This window comes from Globicephala melas, chromosome 2 (genome assembly GCF_963455315.2).
Source record: "Globicephala melas chromosome 2, mGloMel1.2, whole genome shotgun sequence".
Classification (NCBI taxonomy): Eukaryota; Metazoa; Chordata; class Mammalia; order Artiodactyla; family Delphinidae; genus Globicephala; species Globicephala melas.
The window spans coordinates 136,048,535-136,069,422 of record NC_083315.2 but is presented as its reverse complement, the minus strand read 5'-3'; the positions used below and the strand labels follow the sequence as shown (position 1 = coordinate 136,069,422).

The 20,888-nt window shown below is 39.0% G+C and overlaps 1 protein-coding gene and 1 long non-coding RNA gene across 6 annotated transcripts in view; one reads left to right on the top strand and one right to left on the bottom strand.

Moving 5' to 3' along the window:
* RTN1 (reticulon 1) overlaps positions 1–20,888 on the top strand; it is a 415,427-nt gene that overhangs the window by 385,130 nt on the left and 9,409 nt on the right. For all 4 annotated transcript variants that reach the window (XM_060294867.1, XM_060294866.1, XM_030855132.2 and 1 more), the window contains 5 exons: positions 12,005–12,212; positions 14,782–14,920; positions 16,371–16,440; positions 16,950–16,996; positions 17,081–17,139. In XM_060294867.1, the coding sequence (XP_060150850.1) occupies positions 12,005–12,212; positions 14,782–14,920; positions 16,371–16,440; positions 16,950–16,996; positions 17,081–17,139 (523 nt within the window). The remainder of the gene's footprint in view (positions 1–12,004; positions 12,213–14,781; positions 14,921–16,370; positions 16,441–16,949; positions 16,997–17,080; positions 17,140–20,888) is intronic.
* LOC115852353 (uncharacterized) lies at positions 7,807–19,115 on the bottom strand. Of its 2 annotated transcripts, none has more exons than XR_009563139.1 (3): positions 19,040–19,115; positions 10,906–11,050; positions 7,807–9,083 (listed from the first exon to the last, which is right to left on the bottom strand). It is a non-coding gene; the product is annotated as an uncharacterized lncRNA (long non-coding RNA). The 2 variants fall into 2 exon arrangements; XR_004039106.2 differs by lacking the exon at positions 19,040–19,115 and adding an exon at positions 13,152–13,308.

Below are 20,888 nucleotides of genomic sequence, written 5' to 3'. Positions count from 1 at the left end.
ATTAAGAAGTGAAAGTTTTGCTTGGAAAAGGGAATAAAAGTGAGTTTCTGTTTCCTCCATGTTAAACAGTTCCATGGAGAAATTTGCAGCCCATTGGATATGTCATGAAGACTGTACTGAAACTAATACAGTGCATCCTAAAAACTGTAGTATACATGCAAAAGGAACCTTACATTTATTTTACTAATATATATGATTTTAGCTGTAGAAAAGAATGTTTAAAGAGAGACTAAAGTCCACATTATACTACATTACACACATTCTGTTCCCAGTTTAAAAAAATGATACTCATACCCAATTGGTTAATAAACCAAAGCCCAATCTACTCAGTGAAGATGAAATAAGACAATAACCTAATAAAACATGGCAATCTTCAGATTACTAAGTATTATTATTATTTAATATTGACATTTATTGGGCACTTTTACTGAGTGATATACTCGCATCATTGCATTTAATCTTCATGAATCCTATGATGTGTGAGTTTTATTATCCCATTTTACAGGTGATGAACTGAGGCTTCTGCCAAGGCACACAGCTGGTGATGCCAGAGGCTGGATTCAAGCCTAGGGCTGTCTGACCCCAGAGCCCCTTGATTCTTGCTGTTTTACCATCTGCCTCCGAAGTAGATGGCTTCTTCCTCAATGGTTTTTCTAAAAATGTGAATTATCTAGGTAATGGGGGTGTTAATAACCCGTCACATTTACATAGTTTTCATTTTGCCAAACATCTTCTCATTTGAGCTTTTCAGTTTACTCTTGAACAACATGAGGTTCAAAGAGGTTAAGTGACTTGCCCAGAGTTTTTCGATAAGTGGCAAGTTGAGTAATGAAAAGGTGACTCTGGCCGCGAATCCAGAACTCTTCCTATCTCAACGCTCACTACTTCTTTCACTAATGCTGAGTTACAGAAAGTGAACTCTCCTTTCACCTTCAAAGATATTTTCACACAGGTTACCTCTTTAAAGACAAAGCAAAATTGAGCAGTTGAGGCAGTGATCTTGACCAATTTATGCCATTGTTGTCATCATCCCTATCATCAACTCATCATTAAAAATTCTCCATCAGGGCTTCCCTGGTGGCGCAGTGGTTGAGAGTCTGCCTGCCGATGCAGGGGACACGGGTTCGTGCCCCGGTCCGGGAAGGTCCCACATGCCACGGAGCGGCTGGGCCCGTGAGCCATGGCCGCTGAGCCTGCGTGTCCGGAGCCTGTGCTCCACAACGGGAGAGGCCACAACAGTGAGAGGCCCGCGTACCGCAAAAAAAAAAAAATTCTCCATCAGTATTATCCATGTGTTGGTCATTGTCCTAAACTCTTGTTACATATCTTAATCTCATATCTTCCTGAGATTATTGTGTTACTCTCATTTTATAGAGGACGAAACTGAGGATTTTAAGGCTGAGATGGCCAGTAATTTGCCCTAAGACTTAGGTGGGTCCCAAACGCAGAGCAGTCTGATCCCCAAACCTACACTTTTAACCACTTTACTATACTACCTGAATCCAAATGGTACTAAGGCAGGGGAACAAAGTTTGACTAGAGCCACTTATCCATACCATTTCACTTGTGCTCCAAAGATTGCTGTTTTCCAGATATCGCTGTACATGACAAGTTCATGGGCAGGACACTTGGCAATGTGGGGGGCTGAGGCTAGTGGTCAGCTCCCACTTTACTGCACGTGGCAGCATTTTGTACTTACAGGTTCCCCTGCCTGTAAAATAGTGAAGGGTGAAACACTTTCCAGGAATATAATCTTACATGTTTCTGATTTTGTTAGAAAATAAAATATTTTGAAAATTTTATGCTGGCCTACAGTTCTCTGTGGAAACACTCTTGAGGGTAGTCTGTTCTCAAAGGTGCTAGTTCAAAATGGCCAAGCCTCCCCAAATACACAGAAGAAATGTCTGTTGTAGCCACAGGAATTGAAAGAAATGCTTGTATTTTGAAAATGGCATTTAATAAAGACAGTTTATCACACAGACATAAAGGCAGACCAATCCCACCTTTTATCAAAAAGAGCATTTTACTTGGATTCAGTGTTATTAGAATACTTGTGCAAACATTACAGCATAAATAATTTCATTTACAAACTCCCTCTCTGCAGATTGTAATGAGGTCTGATGGGAAAACTGGCTTAGCAGAGGATCTAGGGATTTTTTTTTAACGAAACAAAACTCTCATTGTACAGATAATATACCAAACGTACGTAGGTATCACTCCATTGAAAAATAAAATTCTCCTTTTTCACAATGTATTTTCATTTTCAAGAGAATCTTTATAAGGGAATATTTCAAAATTTGGGGGTAGAATAATGGCCTTACTTGTTTTCTAAAAACAATACATGCACATTATGAAAATTTCCATTTCTACAAAGAGTTTCAAATGAAAGCCACAAATCACCCAAAGTCCTACCACCTAGAGTTAATTAATGTTAGTATTTGCTGAATATCTTCCAATATCTGTATATCATGTAAAATGAATCTGTAGAACTAGGTAGGGAACAAAAACAGCTTTTATTAAACAAGATTGTACATATCTCAAAAAGTATTTAAAATAATTTAATGGGAGAAACTGACATGAAAGAATTGCTGAACTTCAAATATATATGTTTCTTTACATTACGAGCTATTCCTTACTAAAATTAAGAAAAAGACTATGATAAATATCAATAGGTTAGAATCATTTTTTATTACATGTTGTGGTTTTAGACTGTACAGATGGACTCTCTGCAGTGTCTTTTTTTTTTTTTTTTTTGTGGTACGTGGGCCTCTCACTGCCGTGGCCTCTCCCGCTGCGGAGCACAGGCTGCGGAGCACAGGCCCAGCGGCCACGGCCCACGGGCCCAGCCGCTCCGTGGCACGTGGAATCCTCCTGGACTGGGGCACGAACCCACGTCCCTTGCATCGGCAGGCGGACTCTCAACCACTGCGCCACCAGGGAAGCCCTTTTTTTTTTTTTTTAAAGGAAGAGCCACCATGGATGAGAAAGATTGACAGAAATGCCATGCTAAATCCATATCTTCACATCTATGGTTTTTCTCATAGTTCCATGAACTAATATTTCTTTCATTAAAAACAATAATATTCCTGATATGCCATCACGAAAGCATTAATTATGATTACCATACATCAATAGGGGTTGGATGAAATCTTCTGTCTTCTGCAGGCCCTTCCTTCTTCATCATTTTTAAAATGATGCCTTACCTCCCTCCCACTTTCTTCTTATAGTATTTGAAATTATATTCTTTACTCAATTGTTTTTCCTCTTTAGAATAATTAATAAATTCAGGAACAGAATCTGTGAATTGATCTATTTTAAGTTCACTTAAAATAGAATTCTAGAATCTAATGAAAGCTAATTAAATTTACATCACCACCAGATTTCCCATCCTTCTCAACCTGATGTCCTAAGTGGCATGCATATTTGACCATGTATTAATATTTACATATTGTCACCTTTTCAGTTCTTATGAAAGTACACACAGCCATTAAAAGAAACATGACTACCTTATAATTAAGCTCACAATTTGAAAGCTAAGAATGTGACATTAATAATTCTTTAAAAGCCATCTTCTGCCTATGTGATAGATAATACTAACTACATTAAAACCTTGATCGTTATAATTGTATTCTAAATTTATAGCATATATTTCAAATAAGAAAATAAAATTGTTAGGAGTTTTAGAACTTAGAAGTATAGAGTACTATTTCCCCCAAGTATGTTTGAGCTATAAACTTAAATCTGAGCAATTATCTTACCATTTCACAAGATAAAATCCTTAAATTCTTCCTTATTTCTTGTGTTGCCAAAGGGGGGAAATAATTCAAGCATTACTTACAAGTTCTTTGCCCAAACTGGTGAACAATGTTGTTCAATGTTGAACAAATGAAAAGTAGAGAATGGACTTGAGAACACGGGGAGGGGGAGTAAGCTGGGATGAAGTGAGAGAGTAGCACTGATATATATACGCTACCAAATATAAAATAGACAGCTAGTGGTAAGCGGCTGCATAGCACACGGAGATCAGCTGGGTGCTTTGTGACCACCTAGAGGGGTGGGATAGGGAGGGTGGGATAAGGAGGGTGGGAGGGAGAGCAAGAAGGAGGGGATATGGGGATATATGTACACATACAGCTGATACATTCCCTTTGTTATACAGCAGAAACTAACACAACATTGTGAAGCAATTATACTCCAATAAAGAAGTTTAAAAAAAAAACACAGACAAAAATTAAAAAATCAAAAGAAAATAAGAAAAAGTACAAATGTAATAGGTTTTTATGTTTAGAATTTATTGCAGTTACACCCATTTCACAATGGGCATACTTCACATGTAGTCATATTTTATCTCCTGCCTTCAGAATCATTTCACCAAACTGCAGATCAAATATAGTGATAATAAGGGTCAGGAAGGACATAATATTTTATTGAACAGAACGAAGTTACCGTGAGAGATCATTCCTTTTCCTCGTCTTATATATCTTTTTAGTTCAAGAAATATTTTAGCCATTATGGTCTTTGTCAAAATTTTAAAATATATTCTTTAAAAACGAGAGAACCAACAGCAGTCTACCTTCTATTCCAATACAATGATGGATTTTAAGAAGGTATGGCCCAGACTTAAGAATTTGTGGCTAATTATGACATACAAACCAACCAATGAACAGTTTTGTGTTTTGATCCAGTCAGAAAGCTTATTGAAGAAAGAAAAAGCACACAAAGACATTCATTATTCAATACCTTGAAAATCTTTCTATGTGCCTCCCTCAACTACCATGTGCCCAAAGCCTGTCTTTCTCTCCATATGGCCGTGTCTTCCTTTAATCCTAAACGAGCCTATTTGCTGGAGGTTTAGCAGGAGAGGCTGACCACCCAGTCTTAAATACTGGGCCCTACTGGTTCATTTCCTGGCCAGGCCTACTCTACCAAGGTGACAATGGCTTAAGCATCATTGTGTTAATTTCACAGCATGGAATATGGTCCTAGTAGCTAGAACTAGCAAACAGGAATCACATTCAGCTGTTAAACCCAGGAAAATGGTAAATCCTTCATGAGTATAAACGTAGTTTATGCCATCAGTCTAATCTGAAGGGTAGTCATTAGAAGAACATGTTTGCTTTTGTCTCCCATGGAATAAAAGTCCCAGAGATTGTTGCTAGCTGTGGCTTTGGCAATAAAATCCTTCATTTCTCATTGTTCTGCCAAAGCTGATTAGAGTAGAAGATCATCTGTGTGGGTTAAATGCTGTGCTCTTTTACTCTCTACACAGAGCACCAGGCTTAACATATATTCCCTTTCAGAACATCCACAGAATTACTTAACTGTCTAGAAAATAATGTTGGCATTTTTCTCTTGACAGTTAGATGGGCTGCATTTAAAAGATGTGAAGGAAGGACCTAGAAAATGGAATCACTGCAAGAGTCTTATCTACAAAAGTGCCTTCTAGCAATTTCCTCTCTGGGCTCAGGGCTCCTGGATTACCTTTTAAATTTTTACCTTATGTAGGAGACTGTTTCATGGCAAATGAAACTTATGGATTAGTTGACCAGAACATGTCATCTTTGAAGGTCTCTCTGTATGTTTAAAGTATTTTATTACATCTATTTCCATTATGTTTCTCTAGTTTGATGGCAAAATGAGGGAATAAAGTAGAAAAAGTTACTACTATTATTGTTAACTTTTTGTACTGATATTTTATTTGCCTAACAAAAATCAGAGTAATGGACTTTTCTATCACTGCTTTAGACACTGAGTTGTAAAGAACTGAGGGTTTTCTAGCCTTGTAATCCTTTTCACAAGGTAGTAAATTATTGGAGGCTTGCTGAAAAGTAAACATAAAAGTCAAAGCATATCATTTTTCAGCACTTCTTTTGATGAAATGCTGATATCATTTGTGAACAGGAATTTCACACATTTTCTTTTCTGACTTGGCCTTTGAAAAAGTAGCATTAATTTGTCACATAGCAAGTGGTGCAATGCTGCCTGAAATCTTTTTTGGACCAAGATGAAATATAAATAAATACCTTTAAGAATATGGTGCAGTAATGTAGATAATTGTGCACAATTTATTGCCATTTTATATATTACCCACATTTTGCCTTATAAATAAAATATGAATAGCTGCACCACTGTCTTTTCAATTCATACATTTTTGGTATACTTTCTGAATGCTAGAGTCACTATTGGATCATTTAATTCAATACATTTAAAATAATGTCCCAATCCAAAAAACTTTAGACTGCAGCAAAGGGCTTTCTTTCTAGAAACTTGACATTGAATTTTATTTCCATTTAGGTATTAATTCAAACCTCGGATCACCTCTTCTATTTTATTCTATTCTTGCCTGGATTATGGAAATGAGAGTAGCGCTGATTTCAGCATTTGAGATTAGGATTCTTCAAATCTGCCAGATCTTGCCAGTGCACCCCGCTAAGTCAGCCCCAGGCAGGCTGCAGAGTGTGCTCCCACATGTGGTTTGGGGACAAGGATGAGCTCAGCAAGCCCAGTCTATTTATTAGATTGATAGAACATACGGATCTCCCATTTCATTGCATTGCTCCTTGGTTTTTAGCAAAGTAATTTAATTTTTATAATTGGCAAAGCAATACAGTAATTTACCTGTCCCAGTGAGTATGCTTAGTTAATGTGTACTCAGCTGTTTAAACTCTCACCTAGCCTTCCTGTATTAGGAGGATATTGAAAGAGACAAGCTATCTACTGCTGTATCCAAAGGCTACTTGTGATAATTTGCCGCAGTTACAGAGATACTTATGTTTTTACTTGGATTCTAAGGAAGCTTTATTCAAATACCCATTTTTCTGGACCAGATACTATAAAGCTTCCTACACAAGTTTACATCACTCTAAGCAAAATTAAAATGTGAAAAATCAGCATTTATACAGCAGCTTGGGAACACAGAAACTCTCTTCTGTGATCACACTTCATCACTTCCTACCCTTCCCACTGAATCATCAGGGCTTCAGGCTGTTTGCCGGCACTCGGGCCACACACAGCCCTTGCCATTCTCCCAATGCGTTAGTTCCCAAAGGTCTTCACTGCTTGTCATTCCCAGCCTGAGCCCAAGGTTGTTCATTTCAATTCTGTCCTTTTGGATCTTTGACTCCTCTAACCATGCCAGTTCACAAATCTGGGCCAGCCCCACAATCCACAGATCAGAACACCCAACCTCTAACCCTGTTGATTGGATCCACAGAGATCCTTGACTTTAACCAATCCTCTTTACTTCCTGGAAGCCCTTTTATTAATTTCTTTTTGAGTCCTACTGTATTTTTCTAGATCAGCGCTGTCCAATAGAAATATAATGTGAACCACATATGTAATTAAAAATTTTCTAGTGGTCACATTAAAAAGTAAAAAGAGGGCTTCCCTGGTGGCGCAGTGGTTAAGAATCCGCCTGCCAATGCAGGAGACATGGGTTTGAGCCCTGGTCCGGGAAGATACCACATGCCGCGGAGCAACTAAGCCCGTGCGCCACAACTACTGAGCCTGCGCTCTAGAGCCCAAGAGCCACAACTACTGAGCCCGCGTGCCACAACTACTGAAGCGCGTGTACCTAGAGCCTGTGCTTCGCAACAAGAGAAGCCAGCGCAACAAGCAGCCCAAGCACCACAACAAAGAGTAACCCCCGCTTGCCGCAACTAGAGAGAAGCCCACGCACAGCAACAAAGACCCAATGCAGCCAAAAATAAATAAATAAATAAATTTATTTTAAAAATAAGTAAAAAGAAACAGGTAGAATTACTTTTGATAATACACTGTATTTAATCCAGCATATCTAGAGTATTAGCCTTTCAACAACAGAAAATCAATATAAAAAGCATTAATGAGATACTTTTTTACGTCCTTTTTTGTACTAAGTCTGAAATCTGACATGTACTTTACACTTGCAATATGTTTTAATTGAGACTAGCCACATTGCAAGTGCTCAGTAGCTACTGTGACTCATCACTACTATATTGAACAGCGCAGGTCTGGACCTCTCCTAATCTCTTCAAGCTCTACTCCTATTCTCCTCAGTCTCAGGGGGACCTCATGACTCATTTTCCAGGGAAAACTTGAATAAATCTACCCCGAGCCACTTGATATTATACCCTATCCACCTCAACATATATCTGTAGCCACACCAATACTTTGACGAAATGTTTCTCCATCCCTCCCCACCCTGTCATTCTTTTTCCTTCTTTGAAAAGAAAGAGCTGTGACTGATCCCATCCTTCCCCACCTTCTCTGAGACTTTGCTCAAACAAATATCTTCTCTTTTCGGGGATCTTCACTCCTCCCTTTTCACTAACATTCCCAGGTTTGCTCAACCTTAAGATTTGCTTGTTGCTACTCCCAAAACTACCATTTTCTTTTCCATCTTCTTTATTACTTTGAACTTCCCACCACTGACCCAAACCTTTACAGTAGGGCTTCCATCCTCACCAGCACCTAACACCACTCTCCCCCCAGTTCTGAGTGACTCCCCAGTCTTCAAAACCAGTGGTCCTTTCTCATTTCCCTCATTGCATCTACCGCATTCCACACTGTAGCCTACCCCTTCTGAAAGGTTCCTTCTTCTTTACTGCCAACCCCTTTCTTCTGGAAGTTTCCTTCTTCTTGACTGCCCTAACCAACACTCTTGTGGGACCCTTTCTAATACCCAGACGGGACTCCTTTTACAGCTTTACTCAATCCTTTGAATCCTTAACTATGGTTCATCCCTTATTACATCTGTTAGTTTCTCCTCTCTTGGAGGTTTTCTCTACTTTCATGGCTTCAATCATCATTTCTACTCAGAATACACCCAAATGTAAATATTCAACCCTCTTAGCTAAATGCCATTCCTGCACTTCCAATTCTTTACTGTACATATCCATCTGAATATCACATGGATATTACTGTCCGTTTTAACTCAGGGCTACTGTGACAAAGCCTATAAAAAGAAATCATTTTATTTCCAAGCCTCTAAAAAATTAATAAGTATTGTGTGTAATTGTCAGTTACATCTCATTTGTGATCCCTGTCCCATCTCTGCCCCAGGCTGTGTCAAGATGCCCTGCTTGATGTCATCACAGCAGAACCTGGAGGTATAAAAACAAGTGTTAGCTTTTTCCCAAACCAGTTCTCCCTCAGATTTCCTATTTTTGTCAGTGATATTAATCACTCTGTCACCCAGCTTTGAAATGTTGCTTTCACCCTTAATTAGTTCTTCCTCCTTTCTCCCACAGCTAATTAGTCACCATTCTTGTCAACTAATCCTTCATAATATTTCCCTGTATCCACCCCATCTCCTTAACAAATTGTTAGCCACATTCTCAAACCATCCCACAACCTCTTTCATCAATTCCAGTACTGTCCCTTCTTTGAACTCAACTTTTGCCACCTCTGACAACACAAGGTATATTGGCATTGATGCAGCATTAAAAAAAAAAAAAAGAATGTTCAGTCTTCCCATCTAGATCTTAAGTTAACATAAAAGCAGGAACAAAATGTTATGACCTCTTCATTCCTGTGTTTACTAAATAAACAGATGACCAATAACTCTTTACTGTTGATAATGACTTGATTGCCCTTACCAAAAAAAAAATCACTATAAATATCTAGCTCTGGAAGCAGATTGAAATATAATCAAGTTGCCCCAAATTAATTTTGCATACTTTGGGGGACAGTTAACATTCAACCACATAACATGCGAGAGGCAACTGGTTTTTTTTTTTGTTTTTTTTTGTTTTTGCGGTACGCGGGCCTCTCACTGTTGTGGCCTCTCCCGTTGCAGAGCATGGGCTCCGGACGCGCAGGCTCAGCAGCCATGGCTCACGGGCCCAGCTGCTCCGCGGCATGTGGGATCTTCCCGGACCGGGGCACGAACCCGTGTCCCCTGTATCGGCAGGTGGACTCTCAACCACTGCGCCACCAGGGAAGCCCGGCAACTTTTTTTGAAAACATCAAACTTAGGGTTTGATCTTGTTTCTCCTATTAAATAGTCAGCATGCGAGTTTCTTAACTTCTAGTTTCCTTGCCTGTTATACACCTGTGTAATGGAGTTTATTGTGAGGTTTAAATGAACTAATATCTGAAAGTGCTTTGAACATTTCAGAATCTGTAAGTAGAGAATCATGTCACAAAGTACCCAGAATCAACATCCATTGATGTTTTAAGATACAACTTTTGTTGACTTCCCAATTAGAAACCTCCAGCAATTTTATCAAGTTGATTGAAAGACCTGTCGTGTAATTACCCTACACCAAACTAACGTTACTTAGTTAACAGTTAATGTTCTATGCCCACAGCTTCTTCTAGTGAAGCCCCTACTTGGTGCCTGCCATTCTTGGGCTTTTTGAACAGGGGTCCAAAGATTCAGAAGGTTTTTTCTAGAGGCCACATCATTTTTAACAGGTGTTATGCAATTTGTTAAGTGGGGATTCACTTGAACATAGTAAATTCTGTCTCCTCTTTGCCTGAAAACTACTTGCAGTGTCTCCGTGCCCCTTTACATCATCTCAGATGGGTAAGCCTACCATCCCTAGCACTGTGTACCCCCATAGCACAGATCATGCTGTCTTATAATGTGTTTATTTCTAAACGTGTCTGCCATGGGAATCTGTGGGCATCATAAAACAGAAGATTACAATTTATTTATTTACATATGTTTTCTTTTTTAAACAGTTCATTTATTTTGATATACCTGGCACTTAGCACAAAGCATGGCACTTAGTACTTGCTCAATAAATACTGAATAAATGAGCAAATGTGGAAGAGGTAACACTGCAGGTGTTGGTGATGTTTTAGTCTCCTTTTAATTCTCCTTCCCCACTCCCCTACACTTAACAGAATAAATACTAAGAGGCTCCTAGCCCACAGGGGCCTTTAGGCCTGCTGGTCTAGACTTAGGCCTAGGCTTACCTCAATTTGTTGTCTCCAGAGCCACTCACACCCAGGGGGGAGCAAGGCTTCTGTGGAGATCCCTTCTTCTCCCACTTCTGTCATCTACCCTCAGGGGCCCAGGGGTTTCTTGTGTCATGTCTTCCCAAAGATTACTCTTCTCTGCCTGAAAAGAAAGAAACCATTTGTTACTTGCCTAATTGAAGAATAAATTTGCATACATTCTTCAACAAGTCTTCTATGCTTTTTTCATAATCTAGTGACTGGAATATTTAAAATATTTCCATTTTGTATCATATTTGAAGCACCATGGCTTTATTCTTTTGAATTTAATTTTTTGTTTCTGAGTTGAAAGAGGCAAATAACTGAATGATAGGTGTGATGTAGATTTTAAAGCTTGTATTCCAGATTTTTTAAGTCACAAGAATGTAAGTGAACAAATCATATGATTACAAAATGGTTTAATCCAAATTCCGGGTATTCTTGAGAAAGTTACTAACCCTTCAGTTTTGCACATTTTAGAGGCAGACCATATCTCTATTCAGAAGCCTTTGGCATTAGCTGGGGTCTCCCAGACCTGCTGCCATGCTTCTGAAGGTTCCACTTCTCCAGAACCTCTGTTTTCCTTGTTGCTGCCCCTTGTCAGCAGCAGGGCCATGTGTACGACTGATGTGCTCATCTACGGGCCACCATTGAGACACTGAATTGTAAGCAGGGCATCAAGATGCGTACAATCAATGCCATCCAAAAGAAGCAAACAGGTACTTCACAGAGTCCTCTGAATTTTCAATCTTGTTTCAAAGTCACATAATTAAGGCCACTGTACAGATGTAGCCCACTGAGATTCACTCAGAGAGATATTGTCACTGGAGGTTCAACAGCCTATTCTTATCTGTGAATTTACTGATTGACCTCAGGGATAGAAAAGATTCTTCCAAAGCAAAATGAGATGACAGTAAGTGCTCTGGGAATAGCGCTGTGTCTATTCATCTGTGTTCAGGAATCCAAAAGCTGGTGAGAACCTGTACCAACTGTGGCTTTGCAGAAGGGGCTGCAACAGCTCCCCCAGTGGTACTGCCAGTGTTAACTGGTGTGTGTTATGTGTGTCTCCTCCCTACAGCTATTGACCTGCTGTACTGGAGGGACATCAAGCAGACGGGGATAGTGTTTGGGAGCTTCCTGCTGCTACTCTTCTCCCTGACCCAGTTCAGCGTTGTGAGTGTCGTGGCCTACCTGGCCCTTGCTGCGCTCTCAGCCACCATCAGTTTCCGCATCTACAAGTCTGTTTTACAAGCTGTGCAGAAAACCGACGAGGGTCACCCTTTCAAGTGAGTGCCCCCACCAGACCAGCCCTTGCCCCACCTCTCATGTGGCTCTTTCATCTGCCTCTATTTCAGCTCCTGTGCACTATGGGTTGTGCTTCTCTGACACCTAACAGGCCTCATAGAGTCTCCTTTAATGCTCTCTCTCTTTTAATACCTAATGTTTCTGTTAAATTTCTAAAACAAACTCATTTATCTCTATTCTAACCCTTACTGATTTATTAGTAGTAATAAAGGGTTAGTAATAAAGTAACCCTTTATTACTACTAATTAAATATTAAATATTTATCTTTAATTTAAATTTATATAATTTATATAATATAAATTCTTTTGTGTTAATTTATGAAATGTGAAAACATTAAATTTATATTTAATATTAATTTTATATTATTACTAATAATAATCATAATTCATTATATGTATACAGTGTTTTATAGTTTGAAGTGTTTCAACAATTATTCCTCCCAACTCTCTGAAGAAGGCAGAACATTATAATCCCTATTCACAGATGGAAAAACAGAGTTTCTAAGAAGTAAAGTGACTTACCCAAAGTCACATGGCAGTAAATAGCACAGAGCCAGGACTGGAGTGTTTGGATTTTTATTTCTCTGCTCTTTCCAGAAGTTTAAAATCAAAGGGCCAAACTTCTGAGGGATGCAAGGTTCGTGAACAGTATTATGCACCCTCTTCCATATTTTTATACAGGGGAAGTCTAACTAGAATGAACACTGAAGAGGAGGATTTTTTTAAGGCAGTGTATTAAGAGGATATATGAAATGTGGCAGAGGGAGATGTTAGCACTTCCAGCTGCATGCTCCCCAACTCCACCCCAATTTAGTTGTGAGTATAGCTTGTAAGCCCCAGGTATTTTAGCACTGACTGTCAGAGTCACCCCCTCACCTGGTGCTGGCCCCAGAGTGCAGGCCCCACTACAGGTGTCCTCACCTCCTGGAACTGACGGATATTTCTGCATCCCGAATGAGACCTGTAGATACTGCTGCATGATGGCTTCTGAGCCAGCCCCAGTAATTCACTGGGGATGCCTCTGAATTCTTCCTGGCTCACCCTCACCAGTCAGCTGAATCAAGGCGTCAGGGCACCAGGCTCTTAAAAGAGGGAAAAGACTCCTGTGTTATGGGGCCTTGTTGACAAAAGGGAAAATGCCCTGTTTCAGACTTCTCTTCCCAGCCTCTGGTTCCTGGCCTCAGTGTCAAACACAGTTACAGTCTGATCTTTCTCGCCCTTGGGATGTATTTGGCCTGCTTCTAATGCAGAGTTAATGGGTTTTCTAGGCCATAACTTGGTTACACATGTTCCCATCCCAAAAGTGGGAAGAATGAAGAAGTGGAGTGTCATTTTACCAGGGTGAACACTATGCCTACTTCAGTGACCCTAGCCTGTGACCAGTATCCACACTGTTAGAGTCCTGCCCTGCCCCAGCCCCTATCCTTAGCCATCTGAGAGAGGCTGGTTTCTGCCATGTTCTTGGATCCAAGCCTGTCAAGTTACACTGAGAACTCATCTCTCACTTCTCTTATTTCTTCTGTAACCACCCAGTTGTAGGACCAAGAGTCCAACTGTAATTAGCTCAACTACTTTATCTTCCATTAGGAGACATTTAAAATGTAAAACACCCCTTTGGCTGAATTGTTTTTATCAGCAAAAGGAATATATAACTCAGTACATTTTGAATCAAAACATATTATCTAGACAAATGAGTTTTTCTATTTTTTTCTAAAAAGCCAAGCATATAAACATAAATTCTCTAAAACTCAAGCCAAATTCTGTTTTACTCTTTTCTTCTCAATCCTCAGAGTTAGGTGAGCACTTTAAAAACTCTAGAAATATCCTCAAAATAGACAACATCGTAGAGTGGGGGAAGGAGGGAGAGAGGATGGGCCTGGGGAAGGGGGGAAATGGCCAAAGCAGGAGGATGGATTGATTTTTATATACTTGAAGAGTTTATCTACCCAAGAGTTCAAATTAACCATTTGAACAAATGGAAAATGCAATTACTAAAAATACCACTCTTACTAGAACCAGTGAGCATTTTAATATGGTGCAGCTCACTTGCATTTTCAGAGTTCTCTAGATAAAACCTGAAAGTACTTTCCAGAATTTAAATATGAAATCTTAGAGTTTTGATGACAGATAATAATTGGCAGGTAGGATTTTCAGATATCTCAGTTATTTAAAAAGACAATTCATCTTCATGCAGCCAAGAAGAAAGGAAGACTTTCACAATTGCCTGGTGGGCCAGAGATATACAGAGAATTCAGCAAATGAGCTGGTTTGGATTGACTTTTCTCTGTTCTCAGCCAGTTGCTCTGAATTATCAGCTCACACTGTAATGTTGCCTATGGGAGACAGAAGCAGTCAGAGTGCCCCACTAAGTGCCGTGATTCCTGTGTTCCCCAATGCACCGGCTGTGTGTGTGTGTGGTGCCCTGTAGCCTTCTGGCTGGCATGAATCCTTCAGGATGACCGGGCTGTTATCCTCAGGGTTGGAAAAGGAAAACTTTGCTGTTTCAGGATTCCCTTTGATGGAGTTCTCTGTGGGGGTCCTTTGTTGACAGGGCCTACTTGGAGCTTGAGATCACGCTGTCTCAGGAGCAGATTCAGAAGTACACAGACTGCCTGCAATTCTATGTGAACAACACGCTTAAAGAACTGAGAAGGCTCTTCCTTGTCCAGGACCTGGTGGATTCCTTAAAAGTACGATTGCTTAAGGCGTTCCGTTTGACGGTCTTGGTTTTATTTTCCCTAACCGTGTAACATTATAAACTGCGACACAATGGAGAATAAAATAACAAGTGCTAATTATATTCTAGAGTCAGAAAATCTCCAGCTGTACAGTACCATGGAGCTCATCCAGTCTAATCCCCTCATTTTACAGATGCTGGAACTATGGTTCAGAGAGATTAAGATACTTGCCTGAGGTTGCCAAGTGAGTCACTGATAGAGCTGGGATCAAACCCAGGTCACACAGCTTCTAGTTCTGTACTTTTTACAATATCCCAGGTTGCTTCTCCTTACCATTTTCAATTCCTCAATTTCCTAAAATTATTTTAAAAATAAAAATCTAGTTTAGGGAATGTAAAAAATATATATGCTTTTTCTTTGAAATGCTGGACTCTGCTAATAATAAGACATGTGGGCTGTGAGACTGAACCCCTGAGGGTAGAGGACCTTGGGCACTTGGGTGTTATTCCTGGTGCCATCATTGAACTCATCAGGTTTCTTTGAACAAGCTGCTATGACCACCCCGTGGCTTACATGTAAAACCAAGGTCAATCAATCATGATTCAACAGGGCCATGAGCAGAGGGGTGGGAGCCCAGGCAAGGATGTTTTGAGTTCCCCGTTCCCCCAGAGCACGTTGTACACACCAGGGAGGGGTCTCCCATGGGCTGCTCCATAACTGAGGAAGAAAGAGCAGAAGGAAAGTGAGTGATGAGGCCTTAACCCTCAAGGTGCTTTACTGGAATAATGTCTTGGCAGGTAACGACTAAAGAAGAGATAGCAGGGAGATTTTAATTACTTACCGTAGGGCTTTTAAGGTGACATTTCTCTTGACATTTGTAATGTAAAAATTGTGGGCTAGAATGGGGATCAGCAAACCTTATCTATAAAGGGCCATATAGTGAATATTTAAGGCTTTGCAGGCTACACAGTCTTCGTTGCAGCTACTCAACTTTGCCTTTATAGCAGGAAAGCAGCCAAAGACAATATGTAAATGAGTAACTGTGGCTGTGTGCTAATAAAACATTGTTTATGAATACTGAAAATTGAATTTCATATCATTTTCACATATCACAAAATGTTATTCCTGTTTTGATTTTCTTTGACTATTACAAAATGTAAAATCCATTCTTAACTTGTGGGCCCATACAAAAACAGGCAATGGCCAGTTTGCTGACCCCTGCCCTAGATTATTATTTCATTGAGTCCTTCAAATCTTACAACAAAGAGATCCAAAGGGTTCGGAGAGAAGTAAAGACAGGATCCTCTTTCAGTAATTCTGTGATGAGCTTTAAATGCTCTTACATTTTCTATTGAAACCATGACGTAGTTTGCCTCAAGTTTTAATCTAAAGAAGTCAATGAAATGAGACTCTTATCTGTCACGATGGTTTTAGAAGCTCTGATCATCATTTCATTCTTTAGTTTGCAGTCCTGATGTGGCTCCTGACTTACGTTGGCGCTCTCTTCAATGGCTTGACCCTGCTGCTCATGGGTAAGGACAGACAAGTGTGTTATGTCTCCCCTCACACGTTCTGTGAGCATAAAGCTTCCTAGGCTGTTAGCTGTTAGCTTGCTTGGATGGATTCCTAGCAACAAATGCCAGATTCTCTGAGTCCAGAGCATTTCCCCGACCATCATAGTTCAGTTAAAGAGTATAATGTATATTACATAGTAATAATGAATTTCTTAATCTGAAGTTTTCTTCAACTGTAACTGGTTTTATTTCGCTTCAAATATATATCTGCTTCAGTGGCATTTATGTGTAGAAGTTCATTTTCTTCTTAGGAGGTCATTCCCTCATTCCAGGAATAATGACTTAATATCCGTGAAGGCTTCAGCATATTTTTGTTTTCCTTATGAACTAGTCCTGCCATCTTTTAGCTAGAATGCTGGCTACTGCAAATAATGTTATAATATCACATGACTATATAAAAATGTATCTATAAGCTTATTCTTACTGACAACTCTCAATTTTAATACTATATTTGTTTTTCATCCCAGCTGTGGTTTCAATGTTTACTCTACCTGTAGTGTATGTTAAGCACCAGGTAAGTTCTATGTATGTCAAACATTCATGTTAAGTTTTGACCTTGTGAACCTTGGATGTACTCATGATTTCTTCCTCTTTGTAGGCACAGATTGACCAATATCTGGGACTTGTGAGGACTCACATAAATGCTGTTGTGGCAAAGTAAGTTACATAGTGCAATTTATAAAAAGGAGAGACCACCTTAGGCAGGCGTTTGACTGGATTAGATAGGAATAATAAAAGGATAAGAAAATAATAGGTTGATTTATGATCATTCACTTATTTGAGGCTTATATTCACACCCTTCCCAATTATGTTATTTCGTAAATTAAGTATGAATTTTAAAACTTCCAATTAAACAAAACTTTCAGTGGTTTATTTCAGGTATAATGAAATGAATTTTAATGAATGAATGATATTAAGCTCTATCTGGGGGCTGGCTCATGTCCAGGAATAAGATGGGTTGGAGGAAAGAAAGAAGCCTGATTCAGGAAAGTGAAATTAATTTATAACAGTTTGATCAAAATAAAAACAATTAAGTTAACATTTTCAATTTTTAAACAGTAAATATCACTAACTTTTTAAACCATTGAAATTATTTTTAAAACTTTTTTTTTTTTTTTTCGCGGTACGCGGGCCTCTCACTGCTGTGGCCTCTCCCGCTGCGGAGCACAGGCTCCGGACGCACAGGCTCAGCGACCATGGCTCATGGGCCCACCCGCCCCGCGGCATATGGGATCTTCCTGGACCGGGGCACGAACCCGTGTCCCCTGCATCGGCAGGCAGACTCTCAACCACTGCGCCACCAGGGAAGCCCAAAACTTTTTTTAATCTTTAGAACTTTTGTTACATTTTAAATTACACCATTTCAACTCAACAAGTGTGTGTGTTTGCTTATTTTATTAACAGCATTGCTTTCCAAACCTGAGTCTTAAATAGACTCTACTTTATGGCTACTTTATATATTAGGAGATAAAGCTTCCAGTTATAAGTACCTACAGTTAATATGGTCATTAACTTAGTAGTTTTCTTAATTCTTAAATTAGTGTTTTTAGATATGTCTTCATCTAAAATGATAGTTTTTATGTTGTCCTTATTACTCAAGATTTTGTTTTAATCAAAAGCTGACCTAGGCTTCAACTACAAATACATGTCTCAAAAAACTAGACTTTCTCTCTAGTAATCTTAGAATCATGTGGCTAGACCTAGGTGATGGTCAGAATTCAAGGAAAGTATTTTACATAGTAAAAGATGTATAAAACAAAACAAATAAGAAAAAAACAAGCAATTTAAAGTTCCTCTGCTATTTGATTTGCATATCATCAGTTACAGTTCTCTCCTGAAGTATATAAAGATTTTTGTTTTTTACTCTGTATTGTTTATATTCTTCCTCTTAAATTCATGGTGAATTTGGATCTGTATCAGATCTGTAGCACATTTCAAAATGCCTGAAATTATCAACTTGGACACAAATGCAACTAATACCTAATGAAAACCAACAAATTGAGGATATTCATTACTTTGTACTAAGAAATGGCAGCATGGTATAATGTGAAACTTGGTGTTTACTAAACCTGGGGAACCTGTTAAAAATATGAATTCCCAAACTGTACAACAGACTTATGGAAATAGAACTCCTAGAATAAGGGTCCTGTAATCTATGTTTTAATGAACTCCCTAGGTGCCTTTTTGGCAGTTAGAACTGTGTTTAGGAACTACAGCAAAGAACACCAGAATAGGAGCTTGGAAACTGAAAGATAGAAGCTTCAGTGCTCAGTCGTCCAATACTTAGTTTGAGGATCTTGAACAAATCACATCTCTTAATTTTTTATTTGACTGATTGGTTGCTTGCTTCCAAAAAAAGACATACTTACTATTTTATGGGAACTACATGTAACAGGCACAGAGTATAAAGAGGAATGAGATGATCCTATCCTAGCAGAGCTCTCAGCCTTTAGGTGCAGACAAAACTGTAAAGAAATAACTATAAGACAGTATAAGGATGACAATAAAGTTGCATAAAATATTAAAATGAGGGAGATAAGGAAACTACTGGTCTTACCTGGAGGGGATAACAGAGAGCTACTAAAATGAGGGCCTTTGCCAGCATGGTCAGGTTCTGCTGCAGACTTCTCTCTGTGTCCTCACATGGCAGAAGTGGAAGGAAGCTAAGAACAAAAAAAGAAACTGGGGAAGTTACGTAGTTCTTGTTATCAGAAAGGAGGAAACAGCAGTTCTTCAAAAGAATCTGTTTTGCCTGACACTAAATTTTGAAGGAGATTTCTTGGTGGGATCTTACCTCTAAGGCTCCTTCAGCCTCTGAAATTCTGATTCCATGCTAGAATAACTCCACCAAAAGAACTCACACCCTTTTAGTGAAACGGTTAAGAACATGATCTTTGGAATCAGACTAGTTTGAGTCCATTTCTGGCATTTTTCAGCTATATAAGTTCATTATGCATGTTATTTGACTCCCTGAGCTTGTTTCCTTATCTATACATTGAAAAGATAACATCTATAAACTACTCTTACTTGGACATAGGAAGCACTCAATAAATATTCAATAATCGTGATCATGATCATCCTCCTCCTACCGCTTAGAGATCAGTTCACGAGAGGTGTGGAGGACAGTCCCAGACTGGGTCAGGAGACCTTGGTGCCCCTCCCTTCTCTATACTGAGTGGATGATGAACCTGTCCAGGTCATTTAACCTTCCTGTGTCTCAGTTTTCCAGCTCTGAAAACTGACAAATTTAAAAAGGTAAAATAAATATTTTAGAGGAAATTAAAGCTTTAAATAACTGAAAACTTAATAAGAAATCTGCCTCAAGTGAATACAACTCTCCACGTCCAGGTGAGTTATATTCTAGGATGGTAAAACAGTCTGAAATTGGGCAGGAGCTGTCCTGATTTTCAAATGAGAAAAACAGATTCTAGAAATTACCTTTTGATGAATCGAATGCCTACTTTCAAGCAAAGTTCCAGAATGAATTAGTAAAAATGTAGGTAAATACTCAGATTGTTCTGTGATCACTAAACTGAGGGATCATACAGCTTGCTCTAGCCAGCAAGAATTTGGATTTCAGTAGGAGTACTAGAAAAGTCTTCCTGGTGTCCTTGAGGAGAAAATGGAGATGTACGGTCCAGGTGATAGCACAACTGGTAGAGTTCTAGAAGGTTGAAATAGTAGACCCTAGGGATGTTCATTAATCCATCAAATATCCGTCTGGGCAAGGTGCAGTAATGTGACAGAGGGCTCTGCCCTTGACTCCACGACTTTCCATCTCAGTATTTCACATGACTATGTGAAGACAAATCAAATATACTCATCAGAGTTCTAGGTGACACATAGCTTAGAGCAACAGCACATTCAGAAGACCGCAAAACTCAATATTCAAAATGAATCAAGTGATCTTGAGTAATGTAGAATTGTGAACTGAAATTAATAAAATGAAACTGACAGGGAAAGCAAAGTTCTATATTTAGGAAAGTCAACTTTGCAAGTATAGAATGGGAAGAAGGGAAGATGAGATAGGGTACAACAGTAGCTGTGTAAAAAATACCCGAGGGGGTTTAATTGATGAATTGATCACAGCCAAATATGAGTCAATAATGTACTGAGGCATATTTTTAAAAATCTATGCAAGTTTAGATGTTATTAATAGAAGTATAAATCAAAATCAAAAGAGGCCATAGTTGTTTCATATTCCATATTGTCATTCCATATCTGTGTTAAATTTCAGAGTCTGACATATTAAGAGCTGCAGTTATATACTGGAGTAATGTCAGAAAGATGACCGGGTATTGAACTATTGGAAATCTGACAGTAATGGCGAGTGACAGCCCAGCTTCACAGGGGATGATTACTCTGGAAAAGAGATAACTTTAACCTCTTTTTTTTTTCTTTTTTTT